General features: G+C 38.6%; 1 protein-coding gene across 3 annotated transcripts in view; it reads left to right on the plus strand.

The window, feature by feature from the left end:
- Nucleotides 1-26,601, plus strand: part of LOC121949095 (low-density lipoprotein receptor-related protein 1B) — a 312,361-nt gene that overhangs the window by 54,989 nt on the left and 230,771 nt on the right. The window contains exon 2 of one of the 3 annotated variants that reach the window (XM_088083039.1): nt 26,459-26,581. The exons of the other annotated variants lie outside the window; for them this stretch is intronic. Coding sequence (XP_087939165.1) covers nt 26,459-26,581 — 123 coding nt within the window. The remainder of the gene's footprint in view (nt 1-26,458; nt 26,582-26,601) is intronic. 3 annotated transcript variants of the gene reach the window in all.

The raw sequence follows: 26,601 nt of genomic DNA on the forward strand, positions 1-26,601 counted from the left end.
TTCAGACACATTGCCAGGGTTTAACCATGAATAATGTAAAAACTGAACCTATACATGATTGTGCTTTCCAAAAAAATGATGATCAAAAATAAAAAAAAAGTTAAAAATGTGATGGAAATTGTTATTGCACAAACTCAGTAAAGGAAGACTCAATGACAGAAAACATCTTTGCATCTTTGCTTAAAAGAACGCTGTCCTTTACTGCATTATCTATTAAGTTAAGAGATAATTACAATTACAAATTAAAAGTTAACTGTAAATAAAAAAATATAAAAAATGAAAAGATCTCTGTTCATTTTTTAAATAATGTTAAAATGAATCAGCTACAAGGCCTGCAAAGTGGAAAACAATTGACAGCCTTTCAAAATGCAGGGGAATTAAAATTTTAAAACCTTTGACTTTGAGGAAGACACAGCGATGTCAAAATGTCTGTTAGTATGTGACATTTTCCACCCTGAAAATCTCAGAAAGTCAGGCATGCAGAGGAGGTCACGGTAATTCTTGAGCCTGCAGCCTTAGAGCCAAAACACAGGGCGATAAAGTCCATAAGCAGTAGCTGCTGCTTGTTAAGCTTACTTCTGTGCGAGTGCAGTAATGATTGAAGGCAAACTAGATGAGCATTTTTTTCTTTTCTTTAAATTAACTCTGAGCTTTTCACATCTGGGGGTGACTGAGCAGTAAAAGTACACCGTTTGGAGAGATCTGTGCATTACACCCTCCTTTTGAGTCACCAATTAACACTATGCAAGCGTGTGTGAATAAACAAAACAGAAACATCAGCTGATCTATTGTGGGAATTTTATTCTGGTTAGGGATCAGGATTTTTGCCACTGCAACACTGAATATCATTTGTAGGACAAACGCATAGAGGCAGTTGCTCAAACACAAATGTTAGCATACTCGAATATAAACCACTAGGGGTTGTACTTCACATGCTTGTTTTGTTTGGATTCTTTTTTGGATTCTTTTGCAATAATTGAAACAAGTGGAAGTATATTTAGCAAAATAATCTAAACACAAAGGTGAACTCTAGGGATGCACAATATTGGATTTTTTGCTGATATCCGAAATGCTGATATATAACAACTCAGTTTACCAATATAGATATATCCACTTTTTTCACCACCTATTTTTAGTGATTATCAAGTCTCTGTCATATTATGCATACTCTTATTGTGAAGACCTGCCAGCAGATGGACACATAAAATACAATGCTTCTCAGTGTATGTAATAAATATTCACTATGTAAAAGAAGAAACATACTTTAACTTAGGGTTTATATTTTGTATAAGTCCACTTTGTTAATAATAAAATGAAAAAAATGATACTGGTTTACGATATCAGCAAAAAACAGCATGTTTGGCTGATTACGATATTTCATTGGAAAGCCAGTATCTGCCAATAACGATGACGTGCCGATATTGTTGTGCATCCCTTGACCGCTCTCTAGCTTAAATAACTCAGTATCACCATATTCCACCTAAATAAAAGTCTGGCTGTACAGAAAAAATGCCTTCTGTTTGTCAATCCCGGGGGTAATTGAATCCCCAAGATGAGCCTGATTTTCACAGTAAAAACAGTGGAGCATTCCTTTAAACACTTGTGTTATTCAGGCTGTGTGCTGTGGTCAGTAAGAAACTGTGACAAGTGGCCCTGCTCCTCAGAGTGTGGCGAGGGGACGTTGAGGGTTCAAGATGCCAGGTGGGAAAACATTTCAGGCGGGAAGAATGGAAACGAAAGTCACCTTGCCTCAGGGGCTGAACTTGCGCAGTTTCTGGAGTAGCTTGGTGTTAGGTGCTGAGGACACAGAGCCAGTGACTCATGCTGGCCCAGGGCCACCAGAGTCTATCACCTTCAGATGGCCCTTTGCCCATTGGTGGAGAGACACTTTGACTGCTGGTGCTCACAGGCTCGGCCTCATACACAGAGCAGGTGGCAGGAACATGCTGCCAACAGGGACGTTTTTTTTTGGCTTCAGTCTTTAATAAACATGGAAATCTTATCAGAATGTTTCTACCCTGCATTCAGGACATTCAACTGAACTGATTTTTAATTACAGGCAGGCGCTGAGACATTTGATGCCTAAAAGCAAGGTGGCAATAGTATTATTGATTATTGACTTCTTACAGTAACAGATGGTAATCTGGCTAAGAACTGAGAAATGAACAAAAGACATACGGTTCAGAGCATCAGCTGCAATGTGCAGCAGTGTCATCGCTTTTTGACTTGAGATCATGAATATGAATAGTGTCTGATAATTACAAGCTATTACTCGTGATAAACGAGGCCATTCTAGCATTAAAAAACACAGATTTTCTCACTTTTCACCTCACTGTATAGATACGTGTTTGAGGGAGATTCTACACAATGTCTGATAGCTGTTGTTTTTGAGATGCTGCAGTGAGCTGAACAGAGCATGTGTGAATCCTCAGTGGTGTGTGGGGTTATTAATTGAGAACATCAATAACAACAGGCCCTGTTTCTCTCTCTCTTGAGGGAAACATTCATCATGTGAGGTCAGCGCAACTAGGCAAGAGAAAATAGGGCAGATTTGGTCGTAGTAAGCACGGTCGTGCTGAACTGGAAATCTCCCTTACCCCTCACCAAAGTGACAAAGTGCCATAACATCAGCTACGCTTTGGTGTGAAATTACTACAGCATGTTTCGGCCTGTGGTCATGAGCATGGATGACAAATCCAATCAGGTATTAGACATGTCTTCCTACCCTCCCCTCTGTCCTTTTTTGTCTTTGCACATTTGTGGCTCAAACTACAACTGGAATTAGAACACGCATGGCCTGGAACACAATAGGGATTTAAGTTTTTTAATTTCTGCGGAAAATCCTTCTCTTTAAAAAAACATGAATGCAAAGTAAAATTACACATATTTTGTTGTTATGCTTTAAGACAGCCAAAGTATTGTTTATTAGCTCAAATAATTGTTACTGCAAAACTAAAAGCTTCAAATTGAGAACTCAAAAATGCATCAGTTGAAATTGGGTCAGGTTGTAAGAGGATTCCGATAGCTGGCCAAAATGTTAAAAAACTTTTTTTTTGGCAAATATGTATCTTTTTTTAAAAATACTTAATTACAAACTGGTTTTTATTTGCTTTCACTAACAGTGTTACTAATTATGTAAGTCTAACAACTGGCATAGCATGATTTACCTCAAGCTCCCTACCTAATGGAATTGTTAAATCACCAGTATTCCCACAGGAGCTATTAACCAGCAAGCTAATGTTATGCTACTCAGTGCTGACCCCCAGAATACTGTGAGAAAGGGGTGCAACCCACCCACAATTTCCTGTCAATTCAACTATATTCCTTTGGTTTTTAGACACAAAGTTCAACAGCTTTCTTATTTATGAATTTATGTAGTTTCTACTTTCTTTGTACTAGCAGGTGATATGTTTGAATTATGCTGACTGTCCTGTGAGAGCATGAGACTTGATTCTAAACACACACAAACACAGTTTGGGGCCATGAATATTTTCAGAAATGCCATTGCAAAAATGCATTGTGCTGGTCATTGTGACCATTTTACTTTACTCTATAAACAAATTATATATTTTGCATCATCAAATCTCTTGAACCAAACATCATGTCACAGAATAGTTGATGTTCACCCTTGTGTTTTAATGCTCCATGATTACAATGATACCATAAACAACCTCATAAATGGTTTAGGTGAATAGTGACGGGTGAATAGATGCTGTAAAAGGGAAATCACAGTATCTGAGAACCTTGGCTATGACTTTATAATGTATCTGTTGCATGCATGTTTTGTAGAGTTTGGAGGGCTCATCCCTTTAGTTCATTAACTGATGATGCAATGACTGTGAAGAGTAGAGCAAAATTTAATATTTAACTTAGCCGAAGTGAACTGCTGGATGTTATGACTGATGCATGCTGTATTATTATATTTTCAAATTCCTAAAACACATGTTGAATGTCACATTTTATCCAGCAAGTTTAGTGACAAATACAATTAACATGATGGATACCCGCTTTTTTCCCCCATTTGACTAATTTTGTGCATTAACAACCCTGCATCAACTTTCCCCACACCCAAAAGAGCACTTTCTTGCTCTGTATTTTAGATGCAGACACTTGAAGTGTTTTTAAGAAGCTGTGTGGTCTTCCATCAATAACAAATTTTATTAACTAACAATTGTGATAACTAAACTAAACTAAAGTGATTGCATTATTTTCAAGTGTTGTGCAGAATATAACTGAGAAGTTATGTGTGTCTTCATAGAACTATAACTCTGTTATTGTCATTGCCTGCAACACTACAGTGCTGTTATTTCCCTTTTGATTCATATTTTGTCACAGATGAATGTGGAAGTTGAAATATATTACTGCAATTGTGATTGTCTTTACATAACTATATTTGACTTTGTTCATCATTTGATGATGTTGGGCATCAGCTATCAATCTTATCATATCAATTTTATTTTATTTTTTTACACAAGCTCAATGCCAGCCAAGGATTGTTTTTAAGGAATTGAATGTTGACCTTTTAAATGAGTATCCTGGCTTCATACTTCACAACAAGCTGTTATTTAAAGCACACACTGATTCCTCATGTGAAGGAACAGCGATTGTATTGCCTAAAGAAACTCTGTTTCCTAAGAATGGACCAAATTTTGATCGCATGTCTCTGACTGAGTTGGCTGTGAGTTTTTCTACGATTTGTTTGCTTTACAACCACAGATATCAAACGCAGGAATGCCCCAAACTGCATTATTGACCAGGCCTGTAAGATCAGAGTGGCAAGGCGGATATCTCTGTCAAAGCTCGGAGATAGACGGGCTATGCACAACACTTTCCAGACTGACTATCCGCCCAATGATGAATTTCTCCCTCTGGTATTGAGCACCATCTGCCTAAGATGAGGTCAAAGAAATAGTCCTTTATCCATCATCCATTTAATAACTAACATGACTCATTTTTAGCTTATATGCATGAGCTATGTTCAGTTGCATTTGGATAAATGTCGTTTTTACCCCGTTTGACTTTTTTGCACTGGAACAGAACTGAACAAAAGCTTTTTTCCAGTGGTCTGAAATTTGGATTTATGACCTATAGTGACATTTTGCACTTAATATAAATATATATATATATATATATATATATATATATATATATATATATATATATATATATATATATATATATATATATATATATATATATATATAAAAAAAATATGGTATCATTCATATAGAAATCAATTACTTTATTAAATGTACACCTCCATATCTCCAGGAGCTTCCTCCTCCCCACTGTGTCACATATGTACAATACAGCCTCTGGTCAAGTTGTAAGGCTGTATTATGGCATAAACTGCATGAATCAATGGATCGATTTGACCTGATGTCACAGCTGCACAGGCTGCTTCTGCTCGGAGAATGGTGCAGAATTTGAGAAAAATCCATGATGTCATCTGCACTTAATAAAATAAGACAAAACCACAGAAACTTTTAAGGAAAGCACGGCTAGCACTTTAGTTTAATGCAGCTTTAAAACCATCACCATCTGCCTGACCAAATCATCAAATGAATCACAGAGAAACTCTTGACGTTAGTGCTGAGTTGAAAAAAAAAAAGCCAGATAATATCTGATTTATTTTCATATAGTTCTAAGTGCATGTCCAAAATCCCTTGATTTATGATCACACACCTATACTTTAATAATTTAATTCCAGTATAGTTGTCTTTTTCCTGCTCGAATTTTGTTACGCTTTAAGCATTTCTGGCTGTAAACATCAATCTTCTTTTATCCCACAAAAACCTGCATCTTATAGAGCTGTTTCTTTTAGTCACTGCAATTTGATCCTCATGCCTCACAAATGCCTCAGTTGTTGTTGTGACAACTAAGGATCACGTTTTCGTATACACTGTTAGCTTGCAGGTTAATTTGATCATTCATATTTGGCTAATTACAAATGTTGGGGATGCTGTATCTGAAAGAAACACACAAAACAACACAGTGTACTGTATATTTAAGTCCATGGGGTGCAGGGGCCATGAAAATTTTCAATAATAATCTCCATCGCTGCATTGTTCTTACTGAATCTGGAATTGGGTAGAGGGTATCTGCAGGATCCCAACAGCACAATGTGTAAATATTCACTTCACAGCTACACTGGCTTACAGGTTGGAAAGTCTGTGGTAGAAACCAAAGTTATTCATGAAATGAAGTCATGTGTTGCGTCTGGTGGTACCACACCTGTTTCCTGTGCAGACGTTTGGTGAAAATGAGTCATTGCTGTTCTGCACACTGAAATGAGTATATATTACCTGTAGGGCTTTTTTTTCCTACAGGATTTAAGTGAGACAGCTCCCTGTGCCAAAATCATTTAGACTGTCAGCACACGAGCTGTAACATGGTTTTTGCATCTTGTACCTAATGAGGTCTTTATCAAAGCAACATTCCCACAGCCTTTTATTAAATATGTATAAGCTTAAAATCAGGTGTTGACATAATGTTGCCTTGGGAGTTCAGAGAAGAATATGTTATGTGCTTGAACCATTTAATATCGAACTGTGTTCCTTTTGAATCTCCCCATATTACATCATCACGTTCTTGTTTAGGCGGTATCGCCCACAAGGAGGATTTATGTGTGCTCACCAGCATTCCCCTGTTTTTGAGAATGCTTATTTATTTTTGTTATTTTTTTATTTTATTTTATTTTTTACATTGATTTACTTTGAAAAACTTCAATTTTGAATGACCATTTCATGTCTGCTTCCAACACCCCACTGTGCTTGTGCTGCGTTGGCATTGCAACTGTGTCTTGGCAGAATAGCAAACTGCCAGCCCTCATTCAAGCCTCACAAAACAGCTACTAGCTATCTTGTACCTCTGAAAAGCTGCCGTGAAATAACCCATGGCTTACATTTTGACATCCCTGACAGCCAAGCTTTAAACAGTCCCAAGAAGGCAGACGCTGAGAGAAGCATGCAACAAATTTAAATTCACATTTCAATGAAGAATTAATGTAATTCATGACAAAGTTTTGCCATTTCTGTTTGGAATTATTCCTGCAATTTGTTAATTAGATATGGCCTAATGATGTATGTTTAATCAAAATGGGTTGAATTTTTTAATCATATTTCTACAAGTTTCTTTCAGCCACTCAAGGTTTGCTGTCATGACTTTCTGCATGAAACAGGAAAGTAATTATTGAATCTTCAAAAAGAGCCAGGCCCTAACGCCGTCCTCCAAACTTTGCATCAAAGCACCATTATAGCATTTTTCTGGTTGCCACTCAGTAAATAAGTTGAGTACCCATTTAAAGTACAAAACCCTCTCTTTTCCTGTCATGTTTGAAAGCTTGAAAGCCTCTCATCTTTTCAAGAGCAGGAATTGCTATCATTTGTCTTGCAGAGCTTTAAAGCTTTCAGCTTCTTTTTCCAAGAAGGAATTGCTATAATTCAGTGAACAATAACAGAGACAAAGCTGGAATGCCTCTCCACAGAGTGGTAAGAAAATTTCAGTGGAGAGTACAGAAGAGAAAAAAAATGAGATCAGATAATAATCAATATCTTGCTTTAACATTTACCTGTATGGCAAGCTGGCTAAACAGGCTGAACATTTAGTTCTCCCTAAAGGAGCTGTCCATGCAGTCAGGGGGAATGGACAGGCGTATATGCCATGACAGCAAGTACGTCTGAGTGTCTGTGTCCAGTCATGGACAGTGAACCCTAGATATATAAAATATGAAATATCCAGTCACACTCTTTAGAATATTTTGAACACCATGACAAAATAATTCTTATGAATAAGACTAGTCTGTCTTTCCTTCCTTGTCGTCTGTCTTAATTGTCCATTACAGGCAGGTGAAATTTGAGACCAAGCTAATTGTGAGACCACCTAGTTACCTTTTCTTTAACATTGCAAATGTGGCATTTGCCTTTGGCAGAATAAATGTCATACATCTTAAAATCCAGGCAATAGTTGTAAAGTTTGACAACGACAAAACAACCGTTAGTAGAAGTACAGTGATTCAGTGTCACAATCTTCCACCTTTACGGATACCAGTAATCCTCTGGGGCAGCCTACACATGAAGTTGCTCTAACTTCATACAGAAAGCAGCCTTTATCCTTGTAATAGTTTTAGAAATATATCCAGACAAAGAGTTTGCACTTGCAGATTTGCATATCATGAAAGACTGGACGATTGGCCTTGGCTGAGATCTGTGCTTTCTGAGTGCCCCTCTAGTTCCTAATTGGATTACATTAAAATGCAGTGGCTGAACAGGACTTCCACAAAAACAAGAGAGGATCAACACCTTTAAAAACACCTTGTCTGCAAAAATGAAAATGCTTCTGACATCTGATGTGCAAAAATCGAGTACTCAAGCTGAGCAAAAAGGCGCACATAAGTTGGAAAGCCTATCTGCATCAGTCAGCCAATTACATTAGTGTTTGTTTTCATTGATTTGAATGTAGAAGGAGCTGTGATAAACCACTCTAAAGCTCATGCCTTCAGACATTTGTTATGCTGATAGTTGATTGGATTCTTATTACAGTAAAGTGATTGTAGCATTGTGACTACATGTTGGTATGGTTCTGTGGTGGGTGTGTCATAAATGATAGGCTGCAGTTTTCACTTCAACGATAACAGGTAGTTGCATTTGCACTGTTCATTAGTGCTGCTGTACATCCGGTTCGAACATTACCACTCTATTAAATAGACGTTAGTGCTGTTTATCAGTGTTAGATATAGGATACCATTATCAGATTTTTAAAGGCTGTGTTTGTTGTTGTATGGAATGTGTATATGAGCTACCACACATTAACCACAGCATTGTTTAAAAGGAATGAAATCTGAAGTTTTGCCAAAGGCCATTAACAAGCTGACAACAACATTCTGAGTATACTACTTGGTGTAGGTGGAGGAATGGGAAGTGGAGCTATGTATATTACTAATAAGCGATAGCTTCTATAAACACCTATTTAACAGAGTGATAACACCTGAAGTTGATATGCAGTGGCATTTTGCAATCCTAATGTGGCTGTGTTATGAATATTCTTTGGACACTGTTGACTAGCCCATGACAGCAACCAACTGGTAAACATGTCTGTCAGCGAGAAAACCTCTGAACAGAACACTGACAGAGTCAAAACTCACAAATAGAATTCTTAATGAGTTTTGACAAAAGGAGATGACTTAGAGAGATATAATAAAGCTGGATACCATAGAGATATTTTTAAATTTTAATGACGCTGCCTGTTTTGATAGTGTAATTTGTAATGCGAATAGGTTTATTTAACACTGAGGTACTTTCCAAGTCAAAAAATGTTGCAGGAATGTCATACATGGAAAAGTAATTGAATGAAGTTATTCTGATTAAGAAAAAGTTTACCTTTACACTTAAATATTATTTATTAAGCACAACATCATAAATGCCATAAATGCAAATCTTAAAATAGCGTAGGATCCTTAATTTAAGATCATATTAAACCCAGTGTTAGGAGACTCTTTTGTAAACTCTAAACTAATGTTTTGTTATTAAATTGTAAGCAACCAGTTCAGCTCATTGATTATTATTTCAATCAGCCTCACGCTTTCGCTAGTGTCATTGGTATATGATGACATGTACAGTCTTGACTTTGTATAATTTATTTCACTAGAGGGCGATGATTTGTTTTTTTGATATGTGTTTAGTATTTGGGGAAATATTAAATACTCCTTGTGTAATTCGAAGTGTTGATTCCCACAGTGAAACACGCTCCTGATGTTATCATGTTAGGTCAGACATCTTGGAGAACATTGTTGGTCACCACTGTAATCTGTAATCTGTAATCAGTTTTGGATGGCTAAACTTAATGCACTTTTATGAGTGAAGCTCACGGTGCCCTTTATAGAGAAACGACAGATGCAGAGAGAAAAAGAGCTGATGAAGGAAGAGCTTCACGCTGATTTCAAAGCAATGTCGGCCAAAAGCTGAATGATCATGGATCTATATCGTTTGTTCAAACTGGAAGTCAGCATGTTTATGAACTGTAAAAAAAAAACACTTGGTTAAGTGTCAGAACTTAACTACGTGGTGATGTTATATTCTCTAACCACATAATTAGCACACAGAAGCATGCATGTCTGTGTGTATGAAGAGATACCAAGGATGTTTTTTTTTTTTTAATTGATCCACTGCCCCTCAGAGTTTCTGATCACGTCCCTACTATGTAATTCACAGCTATATCTTAAGCCCCAGCATTAATAGATTATCACTCTCGTTTGGTCATACCACTCCAGATTTTATGGACTGCTGCTTCCACAAATATGTGCTTTATGTTACCATGACAACTCATTGCTGCTATATGAGAACCCTCCATGGTTCCTCCCCAGGCACTGTTAAAAGATATGGTGAAAGTTAAATAATTCACTTCTGGGGGACTGCTAATTTTTAATTGCTATGAGTTTAGATTTGATTGCAATAACATGATTGGTCTGATATATTACCAGCTGCAACAACATTACAACGGCTAGTATTATTTTCATTCTCTGATTCTGAGTGTGTGTGTGTGTGCGCGCGCGTGTGTGTGTGTGTGTGTGTGTGTGTGTGCGCGTGTGTGTATGTCATCATGGCAAAATGTGGTCCTGCAGACACCTTGCATGATTTATCACAGAAACCATTTTGAGTATTGTGTTTGGTGTTTTCATGTCTGTCAGTGAGACAGATTTTGTCACCCTTATAGCATTAAAGCTGTGCAAAATGCAGTCATGAAACTTTACAGGTGTGTAGTCCAGTTCAAGCTGAAGGCCAGGTTCAAATAAGGTTGCGGTCTGAGCAAAGGGGATGGAAGTTGGGGGATAGGGAATAGGGAAAGGACAAGGTTACCCTCACTTTAATTTACTTCTGTCAGCCTGCCATGATTAAAGCATCTAATACCATGTATATATATTATATTTTTGGAGTTGGGCCGTTCATTAAGAGCACTGATGGAATATATTCACTGTGCAGTTTAATGTGGGCACAGACGGAGCAGCAGAGACAGGCGCAGTTAAAGTGAAACTTAACTGTTGTGCTTGTTCTAAAAAAGTTGTTGCAGCACCTCTCATCCCTTGATCTGATATACTTTGACCAGACTGATAGATCAATTATCAGACTTGCTGAGGAAAAAACAAGTCATGACGAGTTCTGTTTGTGCTGCGTTCACTGAACAGCAAAAATGTCAGAATTAAGATAGAGGACACAGGATGACACACACACACGTTTGCTGACGCCCTCCACTCCCTTACACTTACTGCTACACATAAATTCAAATTTTGTGGGAACTTTATGCTCCTGGACCACATTTGTTTTAAGTTACGAATCCCTGTGTCGCAGCTTGAGTTATTCCATCTCAAGATGATCTCTAGTGTTTATGTGCATTCATTATATTTCTTTCTAAAATATCAAGACAAACAAAAAGGCAGACTTTGATTTTGCTCAATGTGCCATAGATGTATATACACACACTTCTCATTCTGCAAATTGCTAACAGGTACCTTGGGTCTCCATATGGCAAAGCAAGTGAGCGCATTCTGTTGTTTGGTTTGTTTTTGCTGCTTGGTTTTTTATGGTTCAGGAAAATGACATTCTTCCTGTTGTGGCTGCACAGTGCTTTGCTACAGTACAGTGCATGGTTGTGTTTATGTTAATGGGGATGTTTAACAAGGCAAAGAGAGTATGTATGGTGCTGTACATATTAATCCAAATCCGCAAGTTGGTGACAACCCTGTTAATAAGCTGTGTAAAGGTCATATACCAAGTAATGAAGGGTGTTTCCACCACAACTAGACATTGTTCTTGGTCATTTGGAGCGGTAATGCTGGACTGCTATTTCATACTTAATTAGACTGTAGAACGAATGACAAATTACAGCTTTCACTTGACATAATTTAGTATTTATGCTGAATAGTACTACCATATTTCTCCATCTGGTTGATACAGGCTAACCAAATCAAATTTAGTGCATATTGTTTTCTCTGTGTTTTATCATTTTCATAAAGAATGTAATAAGCCTAGACAGCTCATTGCATATAACAGTATTACAGTGCTGTTGAAAATGAGTGAAAACATGAAATTGGATTAAGTGAATTTGATTTTGCATGCAGCACACAAAATGAGAGGTTATTCATTTTCATATGGGAGTGATCATTACCAGGCCATGTCAAAATAGTCATCTCATAATATTTTAATCATATCTGTCTGTTTTGCATGACAGGGCACATTTGATGACCTTTTTGTTTTTTGGGTGTTTTTTTCCCAGTGCCATGAATCATAGAATCATGGAGCTGTCACAGCCTGCTTTCACCCTCACACTGTTTTCAGTCAGTAGTGAGGGAGGAGGAGATGCTTAACAATCTCACATTGCTCAATCCATGCCTCTACCTTCAGCATCGGACACACCAAATTGATTTTAATCAGGCAGTGAAGTAGATCTGATCCTCCCTCTGTTGACTCACTTTCATACCCCCAAGAGGCTGACCTGATCGACTTTCCTGATGGATTTCACTCATAACTGCCTATAGCCCTGTTCAATACAGACAGTCTCTTTCATTTTAGTAGCATTCGGAGAAGACTGATGCTCTCTTGGTGTTGACTGAAAGGTTTCAACAGTTTATTTATTAGATACTTTGATCCCTTAATTCCTGTCTCTCTGAGCCACTCAAAAATAGATTAAAAAAAATGTGTAGGTCTGAAAATGGGAGTGTAAGCCTTTTTTGATGGAAGTTCGGAAAGATACAGTAGCCACAAAGACACACTGAAATAATCAGTCTACCTGCGTTTGATAATTGATCTGTGGATCTGTTCACAGCTGATCAGATCACATGAATGGATGAGAGGGACAGCTGCAAACTTTTAGACCCAGCTGAATGAAAGGTTAAGTTTTACTTTGTCTTACATTCTGCTGCTCTTTCTATGCCCAGAGTTCATTCTGTGCTCCAGCAGCGTGGTGCTACGAATAACATAATGGTATATATATTCCAATAGCGCTCCTACTGATGGTCCAACTTCAAAAATAAAAAAATCTATTTGTGGTGGCAGATGTTTTAGTCGTGATGTCCCACCACAAATAAATGAATGTGTGGAAAACCCTGCCTCATTCATTTAATAATCATTACCACAAGGAGTCATGAAATAGTGATTCTGGTAAGTCAAATTAACAAAGGAATTTATTAAGAAAAGAGTCTGCACATTTCAATATAAATACTAATATTTGGCACTAGCTTATCAATAAAGTATTGCGTAACCAAGTATAACAATATATTGTTGTATTCTGTCCCACTCCTTGTTGACCAGTTGAAAATACTAAAAATACCACTAGGGGTGGTATTTTAGGATGTTTTTAAGGGTCCGTATTGCCTATACCTATTTCCCATATTTATTTAGGTAGAGAATAGCACAAGTACCCCACAGAGAAGGACTATAATTTTCAACTCTTTGAAATGAAACTGTAAATAGTTTTCTTTTATCTACTGTACTTTTGAACAGTTGGATCTGTTGAGTTTAAATGTAACAGCAGAATTTAATTGAAACTGTAGCTGTGTACCAGATCTGAAGCAAAGCCCTCTGTTTTTGTTGAGCAATCAATGAAAACAGGGAAAATAGTGCCACCAGTCATCACTTACATTCCATCTCTCTGTTATTTTACAAAAGCACCAAGTTGCAGAATTAAAGGCTTTAGCAAACTTGCATGCACTAGGCGGACAGAAAATCCCCAAAGCTGCGATATTCACAGTCCCTCATGGGTGCATAATCTCCATTTTTTAAAATGTGACCTTTGTGCAAAGTTAAAGGGCAGATACACCCTTCAGAGCCATCTTTTTACTGTCCTCTGTCCATCATAGTTCCTGTAACAGATCACTTTTAAGATTAAAATTCCCTTAACAATGTTTTCCTAACCTGAATATTGCAAAAAAAATAATGGCCAGTGGTGATCAAACTGCTGCAGTGAGCGCTTTGAATTTGACAACAATAGTTTCACATTAAAATCTATTTGAATAAATTTTCCATTGTGTTCAGAAAGCCCATGGTAGCTTTGTACAAAGACTGTGAAAAAGGCTAATGAGCGGTCATAGTTCATGATCAAAACCACAAATGTCTGGTTTTGCTTTTACATCCTTAGTTCACTCAGAATTCTACAAGGGCTTGCATATAAGCCTATAACACAAATCACATTATATATCTGCAGGGCAAAAAGCCTGTTCTTCCTGTTCCACCGCTTTGGAGAGGAATTTAGATATTTTCTCTTTTAGGAAGTATTAATGGAGCCAGATTAGTCTTTGCTTCAGGCCGAGATGTGGAAAGCACTCTGTTCTCAGCTTTGTTTAACAAGTAATATGTGTTGCTTATCATTTCCTTACTTTCATTAGCTTTGGGACCTGCGGCGGATACTAAACACACATATATACCCATATGCATGTTAATACATAATGCATATGTATTGGTGTGCAAACACCACCACCATTTCAATTTATAATTTGTAGGACATTAGTGGGCATGAACAGTAATCATCGAAAATTACCATGTGAGAGCTCGAAACATAAGGAAAAAGGTACAGTTGCTGTCCAGTTTTTACAGCAGCATCCATTTAGTGGTGTGGATCTTTGAATGTTATTTTATAAATGGTGACTGTTAGTGGATCGTCTCAATAGGAGCTAAATTTTTATCATGGTTCACTGTTTATGTAAAACCTCTGTTTATTACGACTACTCATTGTCATTGCTTCTCAGCAGTTATAACAATGCACTTGCCAAAATAATGGGGTAGATCTAAAACTTTGCTATTGAAAAGGTCCCACAGGGCAGCAAACAAAAGAGGAAAGACTATTATACAGGTTCTAAACAAGCCAATAATTTGTAAGATTAGCTACCCCTTTACTAAAAGACAAACCTAAATTATTGCTGCTAATACTGTAATTCCTCCCTGTTTGTGAAAACCGTCAGCATGCACAACCAACCTAATGTGACTCACCTTTGAGTTGATTTACAGCTTGATTTTCTGACATGTTCAGAGATCTTAGCAATTACTTTGAGTGCAAAATTACCTCAACCAACATAACTACAATACAGCTACATAAAGTGCAATAAACCTTGCACCAGCAAGCCCAAACTAATGTATTTTACTGATCAATCACACCTCTGTAACCTCAGTGGCTGCTGTCAAAATGAGCAGTCCAATGCTTTATCTTTGGTATGTTGGAGTTCTTCATCCCCTCAGATATTTCAGGTGTTTAATCTCTGAACTACATGCACTCTACATTGATATCAGCATCAAGCCACTACAAGGAATTGCACTTAATGTGCTGACCTTAAGCAGATACTTTAGTTTCACATCAGTGAACAAAATAGCGAGGTTATTTACTTGAATGAAAGTGACCAAGAAAAAATGAATGGCGTCAGTTTCGTTTTCAACCACCTAAAGGTCTAGTGTGAAGGATGTAGTGGCATCTAGCAGTGAGGTTGCAGATTGCAACCAAATGAAATGTCTTCCATGTACCAAGTGCGTAGGAAAACTATGTTAATGCATGAATGGCCTGGGATGCCTAGTAGCTTGGTTGGTAGAGCAGGCGCCCCGTGTACAGAGGCTCCGTCCTCGCCGCAGCGCAGTTCGATTTCGGCCTTGCCCCTTTGCTGCATGTCATCCACTCTCTCTCTCTCTCCCCCCGTCACACTTGAAAAAAACCCGTTCCTGTCAATAAAGGCAAAAAGCCTAAAAAAATAGTATTTAATACACAAATGGCCCAATTTAAAGTTAGAGTTTAGCTTGTCTGTTCTGGGCTACTGTAGAAACAACATCATGGAGGACGACCCGCTGTGTATTTAGATTCTTACTTTCAACTGATAATAGACTAATGAAAACACAGTTATGAATATCCGCTTTTCGTCAATATGGTCCTGTAAATCCTACACACTAGACCTTTAAAGGAAATAACATTGTGATATTATTACATCAAAGCCCAAACTTCTACTGATTTGTTGAAGAATTGAAGCTATGACTATATCTGTCAGATATCAATGCATATGACAAAATGAAGGCATATAAATGAAATGTGCTTTTTTCCACTCTGTTGAAGATTTAAAGAGTCACTCAGCAAGCATCTGACATTTATGCTTGATTTTTTTGCAGCACTAAGTCACTTTTCTATATTTGTAAATGTCAAATTGCTGTCATATGCATCACCTGCTTTATGAAAGTTCACTACTGAGTCCACTGTGAGGTAATCTAATTTAAATTCGACAAATCTAAGGGGAATGTATGTGTGGGAGTACGACAAGCTATACTAAATCAGCACATGGACTACTATGAAAAAAAACATTTCTTGGCTCTACATACAGTGTGAACACAGCAGCTATAAGGAAATCTACTGCTATAACATGCTGTATACACAGGGGTGAATTTGTTGAAGAGTATTTTGACAATGTTCTTCTAGTTTCAAGCAGATGCTGAATAACTACATTAAATCTAAACTTGTTCCATGTCTCTACTTGCTTTGTGGAGATTATACAAACTAATTTAAAAGAAAGTTTTTTTCAAACATCTTGTCACTAGGGCTCTTTTGTCACCCATTGGTACTAAAAGGAGAGCTTGCTGGACGCAAGTTTTTAATCAATTGCTTGTGCTGAAGGTGCAAACATATAGCTGTGGTATTATGTAGACAACTGCAGTAAAAACTGCTTCTTTGTTATATCTGAATTAGCCACTTTAGAGCCTCCTGAGCCTTTAATGAGGCCAGTGGAATAAACGTACAGTACAGCTCTATGTTCATCCAAGTGTAAGGGCACTTAGTACAGAGTGACATAGACCATACAGGGTGAACTTTCTAAAGTGTTGTAGTCTGTGAATCTGTGAAACTATTGGCACTGCCCGTATGAGGCAATAAGGCACAAGTTACTATAGTCTACTATAAATTCACCCAGTGATGTATTCTGGAAATACTTAAAATATTTTCAAAGTCAGTACTCAGTAATTGTTAACATGTATTACAGAGGATGACAGTCTATACATCACAGTATACACTACATTTATTTGGCAAATTCCGGCTCACTCATGACAATAACAATGCAATGGTCTCTTGGTTCATATCACTGTTTAAACAGTCACCCTGCTATCGTGGCTAATAAGGCACATTGAAAGAGACATGTTTCCCCTTTTCTAATGGAACGAGGCTAATCAGATCTGTGCGAGCTGACTCCCAGCTGTGCAACTTTGCAGAATTCACTGAGGAGTAAAGTGGAAAAACTTAAATAAAGGGCAAGTCCATCTTGATCACATGCTTCTATGGTTCGGTGGCAGGCAATGAGACAGAAATGTCACATTAGCAATGCCAAATGGTTTATTACACCATATAGACAGTTAAACGAGAGTGCTGTTTGGCCTTTTATTAAATATTGCATTTTTGTCAGTTAATCTCTGTTGAATACCTTTTCTTATGTTTTTTTTATTCAAAGACAGTTTTGCATTGAAAAAAATGCCAACGGTTTCCTTCCTGTGGATTTAGCAAATAGCTAAATATCTTAGATTGCAAATCGGTCTCAAAGAAAATCCTTTTGTCAGTCCCATTCAGCCATTTCTTAAGTTTTAGCTCCTTTATTGCTTCTTGTGAAGAGCCTCATGAAGATGTAAATAAGTCAGCCTGCAGCATGATGAATTCAGTATTTATACTTGATTATAATCCACTCCAGTGGGTGCTAAGTGGAGAATAAACTATAAGTGTAACAAAATCTTTTTTGTTTGGTGCTGTTTTAATTTCTGTGGGGGTTTTTTGTCTGTTTGTTTTTTTAGCCAGTAGTAGTCTGATATGGGAGAATATAATTATTTTATTGGTTTGGAAGATCTCCCACTTGTACCATCCTTTCCTTCTTTCATTTCCCCCACTTGATTTTGATTATATTATAGAAACTATTACAATCCATTCCCATATGTGCCAAAGTGTTCTTATTTTTCAATTTTCAAATGTAAATGATCTTTGTTCATGTGCTTTAATTTAATAAGTATATGTTAATTCTGTTAGCTATAATACTGTAGTAATTTAGATTTGACTAACTTTCTGTATTCGAGTTTAGATATAAAGTTATTTGTATAGTTTTAATGGGGTAATCTGTTCTTAGGTTTCAAGGTGGATGTGTATGGAGTTGTTAGATAATGGACAGCTCACTCAGTGTCTGCAGTGTGGTACAGTGGTAGCCAGGGAGGATGAGATCCCTCACCATAACAGCTCTCACTCCACTGCGATAATGTAGTTTAATCTGGAGGCTACACCCAAGGCACTGACATGCCCCACAGAGTATCAGCCTGCGTTGGACAAACTCAGTGGAAACCTTGACTGGCGCTTCACCCCTCAGTGATGACAAAACCCCCATCTGCTTAAGCAGCTATTACTCCACCTGATTGGTAATCATGACATGGAGTGAGGCATAAATCCCTCAGACTGCTGCTGGTTAAGATAGAGGTCTTTGAAGGAACACGGTGATTAGGTGACCTTGGATGGAGCAGGGAAAGGGGGCCAGGCGAGGGGAGACTGAGGGGGATGTACTTTTCTATTATTGGCAGTATAATGACACTTTCTCATGCAAATTAAATTCACATACGTCGGCTACACTCGAATCAGTGAACAGTTCAGAGCCCTTCAAAATGTGTTGAATGGTTTCTAACAGAAATATACATTACAGCTGAGTCAATGGCCTTATCAGCCTCCGTCATGATGCATTTTATCTGCACAAAATGAGATGCCACAGATTTATACTCCTGCTTAAGTGGTGTGGCATCTGGCACCAAGCAGCAAGTTTACTGCATTTTCCGACTCAAAAACAGTTAAAAGAATGGCTGCCCGTACACTGCCCGAGCTAAATCTCCCCAAATCTTAAATTAGCACAACCTCAAGGGTTCAACATTATAAAAACCCTGCAAATAAATGACTCTATCTGAAAACATTCTGGATATATAGTCATTCTACCATTTACATTAATAGGATAAAAGATTTTGGCTTTTTTTTGTAAAGTCAACACATATTTGGTCTTTTATTTATAGAAGTATTTATGTCCAATCACCTGGGATACTTATCAGTATGCTGATGTGTGTCCTCCCAGCGAGCTGAGGATGTGAGAGAGAGATGTGAAGAGGAGACATGTAGGATACACCTGTGTCTCCTTGCTCTGAGCTCATCCAGAAGCCTTTTCTTTCCTTGCTCCTTGTCTCCTCAAGGTGCATTTGAAGATCCTCCATGATTGCGGAGGGGGGATGATTTCTGGGTCACGGGAGGAAAGAAGCAGAAGGAGGCACAATTTATTATAATGAAAAGCACCCTTTGGAGTAACTGTAATTTGGTTCCTACACCTGTGCAAATTCAGATGAAATCTATATAACACTACAGTAACTTCCATGGTTCTATGTGGAGTATACCCGGCGCTGATCTATAGTCAAAAATTGTAGATTTGTTGAATGCAGTTTTTGAACTATTACTCCAATCTGTGGCCAACCTTAAAAATATTTTTGGTAGTTTTCTAACACACCTGTGATTGTCAGCTTGCGTAGAGTGAAACCTGGAACATGTTTTTCATACCCGAGTTCTTGATTTGAAGTCACATGTTTTACTCAGCAGAGCTAATCAGATAACTCTGAACCTGCTGCTTTGAACAGCCCCCAGTGAGAAGATTCTGAGGGATAGGGAATGTGATAAACATGACTGATTAGTTTACTGATGTCACAACACAGGATTTCTGCTTTTGTTTTTTTCTTTTCATTTTCTTTCTCTTTTCATTTGAAATGTGCATATTGTGGTAGAACATATTGCACGCCTACTCAAGTTGATTATTTAAGCGATCTGGTGATGCATTTGTTGGACAAGTGGCTGAGGGATACATGTTCATGTCAACTAGTTTCACAGACAGATACATAGTTTTTTTTGGGACTCTGATATCTCAACTGGCATCACAAATTGCAGAAATGTGTCAACACAAGTAGTAAACATAACACAAAATCATCTGATATCAGGTGTCAGATACAAAAAAATGTCACTATTTATAGCTCCCTGCTTGTACAGTGAACTGCAAAAAGTAAGGCATGTCTGCTATAGTTTGTTTCTGGTTGATTATAAATTTATAAATCCATACGAGTTCTGATGTTGGCGTGCTGTACCAACAAGCAGAGCGAGTAAAACCCTGTCAATCACAGGTACTTACATGCTGTTCTTCAGAAGAACAGGGTGAACAGCAGCCAGCAGGGTAAACAAGGTGGTTTTGAAAAATGTGAAGGAAGTATCAAAAGGACAGTCGTAGCAGAAATGTTGCTATTTAAACACGTGTAACTGCAGTGCAAATGTGTCTGTGTTGACAAGATGTGCTTTGATCCACTTTGGAATTGCCTTTGCATGTGTGTATTCAACAGCTGCACTTGAATAGGAGTATTAAAATTTTGGACCATTATAATGACAAATGCTGAGAAAACAAGGGGGGTAAGATTACTTCATACTGCCTTCCGAGCCAACAACTTGCAAATCCACCTGGTAATTATTTCTTAAATATGCTCAATAACGTTGTCTATTTGCTCAGTCCTCGAGACCCACTTGTCCAGCATGGTGCTGCAGACTTTTCTGCTATCTGATCCAATTAGGAGTTACACATTAACCTGACGCCTTAATTAGATCAGGTGTGGACAAGCTCGGCACAAGAGCACACCAGAGGACTTTTAAGAACCTTGCATGTGGAGTAAAAGGGCAGTAAATAGCATACAGTTTAAGATGGGTCTTATGAATCATTCATTGTTTATTGGTGCAGGGATTTATGCCAAGGAGCAGGAGGCCAACCTACCATTGTCTTCTGAAACTTTTCATACAGTGCTCCCTTTTAATAATTTGTTGACATGCCCCCGCTGTTGTAGAGAAAATAAAAGTGACCTGGCTCTGTGGTGTAGGTCAGGCAGCATCTAATGAAGGCCCCAAAGTCTTACAGCATTGATTTCTTACCCATTTCATGGCTAGAATGCAGAGATGTTGAGCGTTGCCATGGGGGATGGCCCCGGGTACGAGCTGGTGTCTCCCAGTGCCAGTTTTACCTCGGATTCTGTAAACACAATTACTTCCCTCTCTTAGTACATCATTATTTTCTATGTCTTTTTTTCACAGCTCACTATCTAGCGTTGGCTTGGTGATTTCTAATAAAGTTTTTCTAGGATCTGGGGGGTGTTGGGAGTGTTGCAGAACTGGCGTGCACATATATCTGTGGGCATGCGTCCAGAAGTGCTGTGACATTCTCAAATCATTCATCAGTCAGCAGAGTCACGGCTCTCTCTCTAGTCTTCATATTCTGATCAGACTTGACGTGGATGGCATTTAAGTCTAAATACCACATGGCACATGTCACTTCTAGAGATCGGGGTGTAATAAAGATTCATTATGCAGGTGCGAGGCATCATTGAGATGCATCGCACTACGTTGCATCTTGTGGCAGATTAAAGATATGAAGATTAAGGGAGAGACCGCATTATACTGTTGTTATACTTAATAACCTGCTTAGTTTGGCTCATAGCCCCATGCTCATCCATAATGCATTTGACCTGAAGCTGGCCAGGACACTAAGTCTGCTCTGACAGTGTGTGAGGGTTTAAAATCACTAATCTACGTGCATGTATGTGGATGAAGGTGGGATTCTAGTGTGTGTGTGTGTGTGTGTGTGTGTGTGTGTGTGTGTGTGTGTGTGTGTGTGTGTGTGTGTGTGTGTGTGTGTGTGTGTGTGTGTGTGTGTGTGTGTGTGCAGACAGAAACTCTCTCCAAGTATATTTGATATTTTTTTTTTGCCCCAGTACACTTGGCCTCAATAACTTGTGAAACATTTATACGTGATGTATTTTAACCTGTGTGTTTGATTTATGTTACACAATCCATGTAACTTTGAGCCGAATATTCCACCCTCATATACTCAGACTGTTATATATCATCAGTCTGACATCAGTGCTTGCGCTGGGTTATTTTGTTATTCTAGCATTTTTGATTTACTGTTTTTGGAGCACCCACTTTCTCCCCACCCATCCTGTCTGTCTACATCTACTTCAGATATTCAGAGATAGTCATTTCACACATTTCTTCCCCCCAAATACCTTTTAAATAAGACCTCAGAGAACGAGGGAAAATGTTATTCAGACAGAGCCAGGTTGGCCGTTTACCCCAGCTTTCAGGCTTTGTGCTAAGCTAAGCTAACATGCTGCTGGTCTCATCTAATTCTCATTAACAGAGTATATATGTGTTTTTTCCAAAATGTCAATAACAGGCATGATGAGTTTATCCACTCCTGATTTGTTTTCCACTTGTACCTGTATTTGGGGCCAACCTTTCTTTCATGGAGACCACATACTCAGTCATTATTTGAAAACTGGCTGTTATTTGTTTACCAGCATTTATTTCACAAAATATTGCAGTCATTTGCTTTGTGTGCAAAGTGACAGCTATAGAGGGATGTCCTTATTCCTATACCAGGTGAGCTACTGGGCGCCCTGAGGTCCTTATTCTATGATTCTGATTCTGAGGCATTGCAGACTTTTGTCTCAAATGCCATCAAGCGTCATTGCAGCTGACTTCAATCATTTTCAGGTCATTTTTATGCCTCTGCATTGTTGATAGCAGTGTCCGGCATTATGTTTTTGGGTTGCCCATCCGTCTGTCCCATTGTTGTGAATACGGTAACTCTGAGGGAATTTCTTCAAATTTGGCATGAATGTCCATTTGGACTCAGAAATTAACTGATTAGATTAAGATTTTCAAATTTGGCACAAAATTTGTTTCATTTGGACTTAACAATGAACTGATTATAAATTTGTGGTTAAAGGTCAATGTGACTTCACAAAACACAAAATGTCACTAAAATGTCTTTAGGATATTATGATGAAGTGATGACATTTTATATCCAAAAGATCAAAGTTAACTGTGATGATGTTGCACTCTACAAAAACACCTTTCTGGCCATTGCTCAACGCCATAATTTTGAAACAGAAGGAGAGACATTTGGTCGGACACTGAATTGGTGACGCTAATCTTGGGTGCCTACCTTGAAACTATGCTGGTTGTATAGCTCTTCTGTGCTGCCAGGGGAGGATGCATGTGAAGAATCCATGTTTTCTCATGAATGTAAACTGTAAACTGCAACCTTACCAGTGCACAGAGGCATAAAGCCGTGGGATAGTATTTCTAGTTCCCCCTTTGTAATATCTTTGTGTGTGTTACTATGTGTTTGTTTATGCACACACATTTTTATGTGGTTTTCAGATATATTCAATGACTATTTTCTCCTAAAATGGTTGTTGTGTGACATTGAGCACCCTGCATGCATCATAGCTGTACTGCACTATCAATGTCCTGACAAGTTGGATGAGCTGCAAATAGCTTCTTCAAGAGGCAGCTCCTTCTAAACCTGCAGCAGTAAGATAGGCCTTACTGTGGCATATTCTCAGATCAGCTTTTCTTTTCAGCTCTACAACATAGCTAAAGTTTAATTCAGCACTCTGAACCGTGTACCACACTGCTGCTTTTATAACACAGGTTTTGTTTGAATAGGCCTGTGGCTTACGACTTATCCACTGTACAGTATTGTGAACTGTGTGTCTGATGCAATTCATGGGATTGTAATGCCTTAGTGGTTTGTAGCTTACCTCATTGGAATATAATATTGTTTAGAAAGATAAATGAAGACCAAGGCTTTCTTGTAATCCAGAGTTTAATGGGACTGAGCGAATAGGAGAGTGGATGTAATATTGTAAAATGCAGGATGAAGAGATTTGCTGCACTGTCTATGCGCTTGTGTTGCGGTGTACCGGACGCGTTCAGTAATTGGGTCAGCACTTTAGAATTTATACCTCATCTCAAGCAAAACAAACTTGATCAAAATTTATTCTGCAAGGAGTGCTGGCTGGTCCTTCTTCAGCAGGTTTGCAAACCGTCTTCCCTGTTTGCCCGCCTCCAAATAACTCTTTGTTCCTCTGAAAATCTGGCACATTTCAAAGACTCAGTGGCTTTAATGAGCCACAGTGTTGTGCCAGTGGTGGCTGTTGGGTGTCAGGAATGAAGCTCATGATAATGTGCCCGGCTGAGTGCCACTGTGTGTTTCCCACTGTTATGGTAATGGAACCAGTTTGGGTTTTTTTCCTCCCTCCTCCTGCACATTTTTTCCCCTTCTTTCCTCTCATTTGATGATTGTATAGAATTATCTGCAAAATACAAAATGCTGTGTAATACAGCACCTTTATGTATCTTTCTCATGCAAATCCAGTGCTATATGGAAGAGGAACAAAAGAACAGCAGAGCAGTTACTTTCCCTCACTCGTGTGTTTGTCCCATTATTGTCCTCCTACAGCTGCAGCAACAGCGCAGTCTGTGTCAAGGAGAAGCCTCTTTGGAGAAGCAGAAAGGAAAGATAAATTGACGTAAGAGGTCATTTGGTTGCCTCATATTTTGGCCCTTTAGCTTTCAAGGTGAAGTGGCATGAAAGGAGGCAGAACATCAATAGGTAACTTGGCTGCTCCGAGGTCCAGGGGCAGTTTCTTTCATGGCTTCCATCGCAAGCTGAGGAAATGGCCCTTCTGCCACCGACCCTCTGCTTTTCAATGGCAATCAATTCAGCTTTAAAGGCGCAGGAGATATCCCTTTAGAGACTTGAGCAAGCCGAGCATACCACTGCCAGCCTCAAACCCAGCATGTGTTTTTTGATGCCTTGCTATCTTTTGAGAGAAAATGTAAATAATGTAGTCAACATATTCAACTCTCATACATTACTACAGACGCTGTGTTTAAAGGAGCTCGAGTTCAGTCTAAACTTCTGTTTCTGACATAAAATTAAATGTAAAATAGTTCTGGGTAGTAATTAATGTTGCAGCATAGTGTGACCTTAATTGTTTTGTTTTTTTTTTTTACCACTTAACTGTCAAACCATGCACATTTCATCATATTACTAAACGCCGGTGCTGCATTAATATTTATTGCAGTGATAATCAGTATGCATCGAGGTTGACAGCATGTTTTGCTGAGGATCACTATATTGTGTTGCTTGATGGTGGTTAAAAGAAGCACATTTGACTGCAGCCAAGTATCTTGGCTTAGCATAAAAAATATTCTGTGTTATTATGAAGTGAACAGTGTTTTGAGAAATATTTGGCAAGAACCAGTTTTTATGTTGGTGCTGTTCCACTGTTTAGAGGCAAAATAATGATCACGATAAGCCTGTTCTTCACGTCTGAAGCTACCTTGAGATACCCCTCAACATTACATGCGTTTTAAATTTTTTTTTTCTTTAAAGAGCTGATGGCTTTGGTGTGCAATTTTTAAGAATGTCCCCCTTTAAACCTGAAAAAAAGCGAAGCCTTTGAATATTTCAAAAGGGACCTTGATTTAAATTGTAAGATTTCAGATATATTGCATCAGAGGGAATAGGAGAGGGAGAATGGATGAGATGTTTGACCTTTTCAGATTTGTCCCTGGGTAGTGAATTTGCTGGAGGGTGCTGGGGCAGGGAGCAGCGGTGCGTTGAATTATCACTCTCACTGTTCAAACGCTGCAGACCTGATCTCCCACTTGCTCCACTCCCACCACTAATGGGTTAGGAACACACTGGGAAAAAAAAAAAAAGATGGAGATGGAGTCAGTGAGTGGGAGGGGGAGTTAGAGCTTGTCTGATTGTCTGTGGGTTAAGCTTAGAAACAAATTACCGTTTTCGCCTCGGTGCGGAGGAGAAGTAGCGGCAGGTCACAATGTGGTGTCAAATCTTTAGCAAAAGCCGGTGTCATTTTGCAGAATGATCGAGCCGAGTCTCTGACAGCTACCAGCAGGAAACATGTCAACACTTTGACGGATGCTTGCTATATTGAAAAGCTATGATGACTTTTTAGTTGACTGGGCTTTCACTGAACTCCCCCAGTCCCACCATCAAATGAAAGCACAATGCCAAGGAGGCAAAAGAGATAAGAACAAACTTGCCAAACTGCTTTGTAATAGTTTGCCAAGGCGCGAAGGACATCATGTCTTTGTTAGAGGAGAGGAGCTGTCAAAATCACAATGCCTGGGCAGCATCTATGTCTGCCTCTTTTGGTAGCATTTTAATCTTGTGAGGGAAAAAAAATGCATGGCTTCCTATTCTCAAAGAATTGTGATTTGCAAAGACATGGCACTGTCAAAAGGACACACAGCACTATATTGATCATCAGCCTTTAAAAATGCACATATATAGAGCTGCACAATCATTGGCTTTAACTATGTTTCATTCAGCGTCATGCTTTCCGTTGATAATACAATGATCGTTTGACGTCAGTGCTTCTTCACATCCATTTACTGCATGTAGTTCTAAAGAGAGAGAAGCCGCTTCTTGTCCACTCACCCTCACATGTTTTCCTGGTGAAACATGTGATCCACCTGTTCACTACCATCACCTCATGCTGCATCTTTTCTGTCTCTTTCTCCACCCTCTCTTCACGCCACCCAGAAGCCATCTTGTGCGACGTAGGGGAGTTTCACTGTCACGACCTCAAAACCTGCATCCCAGAGGCCTGGCTCTGTGACGGCGAGCCCGACTGCCCCGACGACTCAGACGAAACTGACAGGACTTGTAAGTCACTCATTCCATTC

The sequence above is a fragment of the Plectropomus leopardus genome, chromosome 10, assembly GCF_026936395.1.
Source record: "Plectropomus leopardus strain MGB_pleo_1.0 chromosome 10, ASM2693639v1, whole genome shotgun sequence".
In the NCBI taxonomy this organism is placed as follows: Eukaryota; Metazoa; Chordata; class Actinopteri; order Perciformes; family Serranidae; genus Plectropomus; species Plectropomus leopardus.